The sequence below is a fragment of the Macrobrachium rosenbergii genome, chromosome 12, assembly GCF_040412425.1.
Source record: "Macrobrachium rosenbergii isolate ZJJX-2024 chromosome 12, ASM4041242v1, whole genome shotgun sequence".
In the NCBI taxonomy this organism is placed as follows: domain Eukaryota; kingdom Metazoa; phylum Arthropoda; class Malacostraca; order Decapoda; family Palaemonidae; genus Macrobrachium; species Macrobrachium rosenbergii.
In genome coordinates, this window is record NC_089752.1 from 110,237,112 (window position 1) to 110,246,852 (window position 9,741).

General features: G+C 35.6%; 1 protein-coding gene across 1 annotated transcript in view; it reads right to left on the minus strand.

Moving 5' to 3' along the window:
* The window catches only part of LOC136843862 (leucine-rich repeat and fibronectin type-III domain-containing protein 3-like), a 101,224-nt gene that overhangs the window by 3,982 nt on the left and 87,501 nt on the right, over positions 1–9,741 (minus strand). Inside the window, 8 exon segments of the mRNA XM_067112704.1 lie at positions 440–625; positions 2,703–3,028; positions 4,306–4,421; positions 4,815–4,916; positions 4,918–4,935; positions 5,605–5,919; positions 6,284–6,657; positions 8,366–8,525. Of these exon segments, the coding sequence (XP_066968805.1) occupies positions 440–625; positions 2,703–3,028; positions 4,306–4,421; positions 4,815–4,916; positions 4,918–4,935; positions 5,605–5,919; positions 6,284–6,657; positions 8,366–8,525 (1,597 nt within the window).

Sequence of the window (9,741 nt, forward strand, 5' to 3'; positions counted from 1 at the left end):
AACTTTTGATCTATATTATTGATGTTATCTTCATTCATATCCAGTCTTTGTGTTTTGTTTATGAGGCGCGCTTGAGTAATATATGTAAAAACCTCTTTTCAAATTTTGATTTCTGTGAATATAAGTTCAGTACACCATAATTTCTCTCTCTCTCTCTCTCTCTCTCTCTCTCTCTCTCTCTCTCTCTCTCTCTCTCTCTCTCTCTCTCTCTCTCAGAATCAAATTCTCCCATTTAGCTCTTACTCTGTTATGGATGATAATGAAACATATATTCACTGAAGCAATATAACAGATATATTCTCTACGTCTCTATCAGTCCCTCTCGCTTCGAAATCAAATTCTCACATTTACCTTTAGTTATTCTCTCTCTCTCTCTCTCTCTCTCTCATTTTAGGATCCCATTCTCCCTTTTGCCTACAGTAATCCTCCCATACAATACCTTGTCTGGAGAGTCCCAGCCCGTGGTTGAAGCTAGGGGCATATCTCAGGTTGGCCGCGCTGAGAGCCGAGTACGACCGCTGACTCTGCCCATCTGCCATAGACCGGGGGCGTGGAATGTGTTTAGAGGAAATGTGAGATATGTGGGATCGGGCATCGTCCGGGATAAAGCCATTATTCACTGAACCTGAAGATCAAGATTTGGATTTTTTTCTCCTCCTTCCTCTTTATTTATTTTTTTTTTTTTTTATAGTTTCAAGATTTAGATTTTTATCCCTTTTCTTACAATGGTTCTCAACCTTCTGGATCAGGGCAATTGAAGCCAAAGGTGTTTTTTTTTTTTATTAATTATGAAGCTTGAATGAAAGGAAGGAAATAATGCAACAGGGTCAGGAAGCAGAAACAAAAATGCAAAGAATTTTATCGCGTCTAGTTTTAAATATTTCTGATTGTTAATTATTAACACTTCTGCCTATTACATAATGGAATCCCCTTTTTCCTTTCCTGTCAAAACCAAAATAGATACTTTTACTGAAAATTTTAAGGCCGTCGACAGCCTATGCGGACTCAGGGCGCATACGCCCTCACCCCGACCCAACTCATATGATCTTCCTCTCGTAACGTCTGACCTAAAATATAATTAATCTCTAAGTTTCCTGAAACCCTTTCCTAACCAGAAACAACAAAACACCTTCATTTTAAATTTGGAAAAATGGGAAAAACCCTTGGATTTTTTGGCAAGATTCCCAAGAGGCTAAATATTGAATAGCCATATTCGCGTGATTAACAATTAAAATGCTAAACGTAACCGAATTTTGTAAAAAGTTGAGGACCACTGCGATGTTAGTTTACTTAATTTCATGTTAGAGGAATTAACTCTACCCATTATTATTGTGCCTCAGAAAATTTCGATCAGCTTTATCAAGATTTATCAAGAAGATCAACTGAAAATGTTCCTGCTTATCTCATATGAAAACTTTATTTTGATTTCTCAATTATCAGTTGATATTTTGAATTCTCAATTATCAGTTGATATTTTGTATTCTCAATTATCAGTTGATATTTTGCATTCTCAATTATCAGTTGATATTTTGAATTCTCAGTTATCAGTTGATATTTTTGAATTCTTAATTATCAGTTAATATTTAGTATTCTCAATTATCAGTTGATATTTTGAATTCTCAATTATCAGTTGATATTTTGAATTCTCAGTTATCAGTTGATATTTTGAATTCTTAATGATCAGTTGATATTTTGTATTCTCAATTATCAGTTGATATCTTGAATTCTCAATTATCAGTTGATATTTTGAATTCTCAGTTATCAGTTGATATTTTGTATTTTCAGTTATCAGTTGATATTTTGAATTCTCGATTGTCAGTTGATATTTTGAATTCTCAGTTATCAGTTGATATTTTGAATTCTCAATGATCAGTTGATATTTTGAATTCTCAGTTATCAGTTGATATTTTGTATTTTCAAGTATCAGTTGATATTTGAATTCTCAGTTATCAGTTGATATTTTGAATTCTCAATTATCAGTTAATATTTTGAATTCTCAATTATCAGTTGATATTTTGAATTCTCGATTATCAGTTGATATTTTGAATTCTCAGTTATCAGTTGATATTTTGTATTCTCAGTTATCAGTTGATATTTTATCAATTGATATTTTGAATTCTCAGTTATCACTTGATATTTTGAATTCTCAATTATTAGTTCATATTTTGATTTCTCAATTATCAGTTGAAACTTGACTGATTTTTCTTGACTATTCCAAACCATACACATTGGATTATAATATGGTTTATGACTCAGATATGCTTTCTTAAAGTTCATAAATCAATAACTGGTATTGTTAAGGCAATTTTTCTCACAAAAACACAAGACATTTAATGGATAGAGAATCTATAAGTGTATCATACACTATAGTTAAGAAAAAATTTATCTATTATATATATATATATATATATATATATATATATATATATATATATATGTGTGTGTGTGTGTGTGTATGTATATACACACATGTATAATATATATATATATATATATATATATATATATATATGTATATATTTACATATATATACATGTACATACATATATTTATATATATATATATATATATACGTATATATACATACGTATGTATGAATGTATAACTTATTAGATATTTGCATTTAATCTAAAACTTAGGGTATAACAAAAGAAAAAGTAAAAAAAAAAAAAATACCAATCAAACAAAACATTCCACCAACCTTTGTCCATGTGGTACATCCTCGCCCTGGGTATAGATCTGTGCGAGAACATGGAGATATTGTCTCCGTCGCCTTTGAATCCCCCGCCGAGAGTGCCAGTCTCGAGAGTGCCAAGCGAGGCCAGGGGCGGCGACGAAGGACTCAGGACCGCGGGGATGCCGTCTTTCTCTCGGTGGCCGCTGCGCTTCCTGTTGCAGCAGATGAAGACGATGACGGCGATGATGACGGTGCCGCAGATGGCGGCGGACGCGGCGATGATAATGGTGTCCATGTGCATGGCTGCCGATGAGTCGGTCCGGATCTCTCGGCACTGCGAGTGCTGGACGCTGCGAGGAGGAGGGAGTCGTTGAATGAACGAACGGATGAATCAGTGGATGAATAGATAAGCGATTGAATGTATTGATAGTTGCTGAATAGTAAATGAACAGGAAGGGATGTAGGGCTTGTAGGATGATTTTGAAAATGTAGACCTTCTTTACTGAATAATGTCATCCCCAACAGAATCAGGGTTTTTGAACTGTACGCTGAAAGGAATGAATCACTGAATGAATGAGTAGATGAATCAATGGATGAATAAATTAGCGATTGAATGAAATGATAGTTGCTGAATAGTAAGTGAACAGGAAGGAATGTAAGGCTTGTTGGAAGTTGCTGAAAATGTCAAGCTTCCTCATTCAGTCATTTCGTTCTCAAAAGGCTCGAGGCTTTGGACTGGACGTTGCGAGGAATAAGTCACTGAATGGATGAACAGATGAATCAGTGGATGAATAGATAAGTGACTGAATGAGGATGTAGATAATGAATAGTGAGTGAACAGAAATGGAGGTAGGGGCAAGCTGAAATGGAAATGTAGAGCTTTATCAAATAATGTCACTCTCAAAAGAATCAGGGGGAAGGAACAGATGAATGACTTTCCTGACAGATTTAACGTTTCAGAAGACGTTGATGACTTTCCTGATCAGTTTAACGTTTAAGAAGACGTCTATGACTTTCCTGACATGCTTAACGTCTAAGAAAACGTTGATAACTTTTCTGACATGCTCAAAGTTTCAGAAAACGTCGATGACTTTCCTGACATGCTTAACGTTTCAGAGAACGTTGATGACTTCCCTGATAAGTTTAACGTTTAAGAAGACGTCTTTGACTTTCCTGACACGTTTAACGTTTCAGAAAACGTTGATGACTTTACTGACAGGTTTAACGTATCAGAAAACATATATGACTCTCCGGATAAATTTAACCTTTAAGAAGACGTCTATGACTTTCCTGACATGCTTAACGTCTAAAAAAACGTTTGTGACTTTCCAGACAGGTTCTAAAAAAACGTTTGTGACTTTCATAAAACGTTGATCTACTCTCCCTGATTTTCCTGACATGCTTAACGTCTAAAAAAACGTTTGTGACTTTCCTGACAGGTTTAAAGTATCATAAAACGTTGATGACTTTCCTGCCATGCTTAACGTTTTAGAAAGCGTTGGTGACTTTCCTAATAGGTTTAAAGTTTATGAAGACGTCTATGACTTTCCTGACATGCTTAACGTCTAAGAAAACGTTTGTGACTTCCATGACAGATTGAACGTCCCAGAAAACGTCGAGGACTTACTTGTTGGGCGTAACGTTGACATCCTCAAGGGACACAACACAAACCACGACGCACTCCTGAGTCGGAACGTTTTTTATCTTGAACTCCCTTTCCGAAGAGGCCAACGGTGGACCCAGCTGAAAAGATTCACATTCCTCATTGCTCGTCATACATGTATTTATTGTATTTGTTCAGCCTTGCTTTTTTTCTACATTAATTTTATATGACTCACTGAAGAACAGTGGAATTGCTTAATGGTAATGGCGACAGACGTAAAAAAGTAGATGGAGAATTTTGAGCCACCAAGTCTTATCTAGCGGAACTATCGTTCAACATACAAATATAAATCTATCAAATTACCTACAGGCTTCGAAACAGGTAAATGAAAAAGCATCTGTAACCTATACGAAAGTTGATGACTAAATTTTCAAATCCTACGACATTATATTGATTATAGCTATTAAATCATACGTTTCTTACTTAACTTTTCAAGTTATTCCTCTATCAGGCAGGAAATGAAAGGGCCTTACCTTGAAGTTCTTGTCACCGAAAAGTCTGTAAACAACTCTGAAACCCAGGATGTTGGAGACTTCGGAGTCCCATTGAATTATGACGGAGTTGTCCTTTCTATAAGGCATCCTGCACTATTACCTGAAACAACATTTCAAAGGAAATTCTTTGAGTATATGTACTGGTACCTATTGACGATGTGGTATACTGGTGGCCGGGGTTCAACCGGGGCCTTGCAAATGAGAAACCATTGTTCTACCATGAAGCAGTTTTCCAAAAGAGAGTTAGGAGTCTTTAGAATTTGTTACTTCATTGAATCTAAATTCCTTTTACCTGGACACGAACCCAAAAAAGTATTGATAATGAGCATCTACTATGGTAACAGCTTTGAAATCATTTATTGTGCCATTCATTCTGGGTGGTGAAATATCAGTACAATAATAAGTTCAAATATATGATTTATTTAAACCGTTTATGAAAAACGAAACATTCTGAAAGCAAAGACATTACGGAAAGATAAGAAATACTAATAAACTGGATTATATTATATCGTACTTTCATATTTCTTCATTCCAAAGCTTTTTCCTTTATTATTTATGTTAACTTCCATGAGAAATACTCAGCTTTTTCCAAACATTACCATATTGGCTGTCATTATTACTCTGGAAGTAAGTAAACAAATTACTAAATTAATATAAAATAACAAATAAAATCACTGTAGAACGCTTGAGTTCTAATATTTGTCCAACGCGACCAACGTTTTATTAGTACCTAAATATGCAAATTTGTTTACTGACAGCAGATACCCACCTCTTCAACATAAGGCCCCTGACTCTTTAGACCAAAGAAGTCTTCACTGTGGCCAGAAGGTTCGTCGTGTTGCCTAACAACCAAGTTCGGCCTCTTGACGGGGGAGAGAACAGGCTGCGAGGAAGGCCTCTCAATTCTCGAAGGACGCTGTTGGGATCTCGTAGGAGGAATCTGAGGAGATACGTCCAAGGTAGGACGGTTTCTCGGCGGGCCTTGCCCTCCGGGGCCTCGCTGTATGGAGCCAACGCTGCCAACTCCAGATTCTTCGGCAGACTGGGGCTGAATGATAGTACCAGGGCCGGATGAGGATGCTCGCTGGGAAGGACGAAATTTGGAATTAATACTGTTTAATGATTATTACTAAGTCCATATGACTTTATTTTACATGGAAATCTCAAGTAAGAAAATCTTTGTGTCTCATTAATGACTGGCATTTCTATTTGTATATCGCGTAGCTGTAAACATCACATTAAATGATTAGCATTCCTAGACTACTTTGGGTACAGCAGAGAAGAGCTTCTTAGACATTGTTTTTGAATAAATATGCGCATTTTAACAAAATCCTTCCCTCAGAAATTAAAGCAGCTAATATAAAAACACAAGGATAATTATTTCCTAACCATAGAAATAAAAATAGTTATCACTACCGGGTGTTCAGTTCCAACGGCAATTAACTCACAGGCGTTTCAGAAGTAACCTGAGGCCTTGGCGATGATGGCGTTTGTCGAGTCGTTGGCACAACTGGAGTAGTGCTCGCTGTCGTCGACGCTTCCGTGGAGGTGATGGTGGTAGTGGTGGTTGTCGTAGATTGTGGTGGTGGTGGTGGAGGTATAAGGGGATCTAACGTGGACACCGGTAGCTCCGGATTAGCATGATCTTCTGAATCGCAAACGAATTCCGACGGACCCAGCTGGAAGAACGATCGGTCCCTGTACTCGGGAGGCTGCCCGCAGAACTGTGGGTTACGCTCTCGGGAAGTCACTTGCAGATCGTAGTCTCGTATCCATTCGGTGATCCAGGCCACGTTGCAGTCGCAGTGAAGGAATTTGCCACCTGAAACGGATTTCCGAATGTAATATGGTGCAATCTGAAATGAATTTTACAACGCTGAGCAAAAGGGGTTCCCAGAAATAAGAGGAATGTGTCAGTCAAAAATTGTACGAGCCTCATAATGCTTTGGCAATTAAGGACAAATACAGCATCGGCAGCCGTCTTCGTATCAACAGGTACAAAGAATTGCCGTTCCCGTAATTTCCTGGTAGGAAGTTGTAATTTAGAACTGAGTAAACCATTCGTCTGTTTTATGTAAACTCTCACTAATTTTAATTGATGGCTGTTGCATAATCTGTAATTCCATTTTTTCTTTGATAACCTTGGTATTGACTCATCTTCTTTTTTTGCAGTATTTCCTTTGATTTCAAGTATTACTAATATACCCTAGTGTCTTTTTATCTTTTAATGAAGGTTATTAAGAATGCTGACTGCCCGTAAGGCCCTTGACTTTCGCGGCAGTAACCTTAACAAACCGTTAAGTTAATAGGATAAATTTTTGTCGGTCTTACGGCAATCCTGGAATATCATGCGACTTCAAGAAATGAATATCGAAAATGTCACAAGACTGACTGGAGGCATTAGAATAATAAGATGGATATATAAGCTACTGGTTGCCATTAATAGAAATATTGATATCACTCTAATATTAGTTGGCATAATTTTATCAACAGATACTCTTCGCCGATATTTCCACGATTACATATTAGAGCACTGACTGTTTTTATATTCATCTTTATTTAACCAAACAAAGTAAAAATTAGGACATCGACGGTGACTTGCTAAGTGTAAAATAACTGGACTTTCAGAAAATGCCATAATCTCCTTGACAGATGTGAGGTATAAGTCTTTACTGGTCTTGAGTTAAACTGTGCATGAAGCTGAAAGCTCACTCTGAAAATACATACTTCAGTTTCTTGAAATGTTTCGATAAACGAGTAGAAAGTCTTGACAGTTTACCAACATATGAAGAGATACGCAATGCATCTGGAAGAGGTGAAAGACCACTTTTTGCAGTTGCTAAATCGACCACATATGGAAGCGAGAGTTACATCTGGTCCAGACTAACAGTTGTTACAACAGAATGACACGAGAACGTTTAATTTTAAAAATCTTAGCAACGTTTAATGTGAATGCTTCAAGAAACATTTAATGGGAGAGACACTAGAAACATTTAGGCCACCTGTTAGTGAACGTCAGGCGTCAAATTTAGACCCAGATTGATTATTAAGATAAAAAAGAATTAAATGGTTTAACAGAAAACATTAGAGCCATATAAGTAACATTTCAGCTATTTGAACGAGCAGGTATCAAGAAACTGTTTAAAAATAAGTTTTCTAATGCGAAAATATAGTTAAATAGGAAAGTTGCTGACCTTTCAAAAAGCTGAAAATAATGTTTCCGAAGTGTTTCAGTCATGGGATAGACCTCAACTTTGAAATACTCGAAAACAAACAAAGAATAATTAATCGAACTAAATCTTGTAATTCTAGTACAATATACAAAAGTTTCATCTTTTATAACACCAGCTGAAGATGTGAACGAAATGAGGCATATTAGTTTCTTGTGTGATTCTGAATAAAAAAAAAATATATATTATATATCTTTGGTCATTCAACCTTTTACGATCAGCCACTGCTAAAAAAATCAAAGTTTTATTTTACCTCCGTGCGCGATAACCTTTCCGTAATATAATAAGCGCGGCACTTACCCACAGAGAAGCCCCTGAGTGTGGTGTTGAGGTGTTTAAAAGCTTGCACGGGAACCGTGTTAATGGGGTTACCGTCCAGAGCCAGTAGGGTCAGTGACCTCACTCCGTGGAAGGCGTCGTCGGGGACTTTCGTAATCATGTTGAAACCGATATCCAGAACCTGCAATGCAAAACGTGGGGTTTTTGAAGACTTGCATGTTTGGTCAAGGTTGTACTCGCGTTTTTTATTTTTTTTTGGGGGGGGGCTTCAATGACCTCTGTCTCTTCATATGTATGTATGTATGTATATGTGTATATATATATATATATATATATATATATATATATATATATATATATATATATATATATTATATATATATAATATATATATATATAAGACAGGGTTAACTATGATATATTTTAGGTATGTATAACACGTTATAACGTCGAAAAGAAATACCAGTTAAGCAATAAAGATATTATTATATCTTCCGAATTCATCTCACGTTTTACCAAATTGATAAAATAATAATAATAATAAAAATAAAAACAACAATAATAATAATAATAATAATAATAATAATAATAATAATAATAATAATAATAATAATAATAATAAGTGTTAAAAATTATTGCTGTATCAGTTTATTTTAATTCTTGAACACATTTTTCTCACTTTTACTTCGATATTAATTGAGGAATTGGTATAAGATAAAGTTTCTTTTTAATAATAATAATAATAATAATAATAATAATAATAATAATAATAATAATAATAATAATAATAATAATAATAAATATTATTATTATTATTATTATTATTATTATTATTATTATTATTATTTCCTTTGTATTCTTGTATCTTTTGAAAGACAACTCACGTTCTTCCTTATCAGATATCCTTCGCTATTCAAACATAATATGAATTACATGTGTGCCTATTCATCCGCTGAGTAAAGACCAAATTCGTTTCTTAACATTTAAATATAAACAGAGCTGAGCAATTGTTTTACTGTACCCTCCTCTTTCAACAGCTCTTCATGAAAAGCAAAATAATATCCTTAGGAGGGGAGAGAAAATATCATCACATCATGAGATGGGCTCCAAACCACGTAACAGCATGGAGAAAATGTCTTAGTTTGACTGATTCTTCTTTGAGAGAGAGAGAGAGAGAGAGAGAGAGAGAGAGAGAAGAGAACCAACATGCGGAGTTCATAGCCCTTTCTATCTCAATCACTCTAAAAGCTGAAAGATGTCTTTAAAAAGAGTAAATATGAGACCAACGAGAAATGAATATTGCCCAGGCAATGCAGCCGAAGAGAAAAGAAATTTCGTTCTATGGGGGTGAGGAAGAGGGGGAGAGGGGCTGCTTTGCGGGGTTAGGGGTGGGGGGA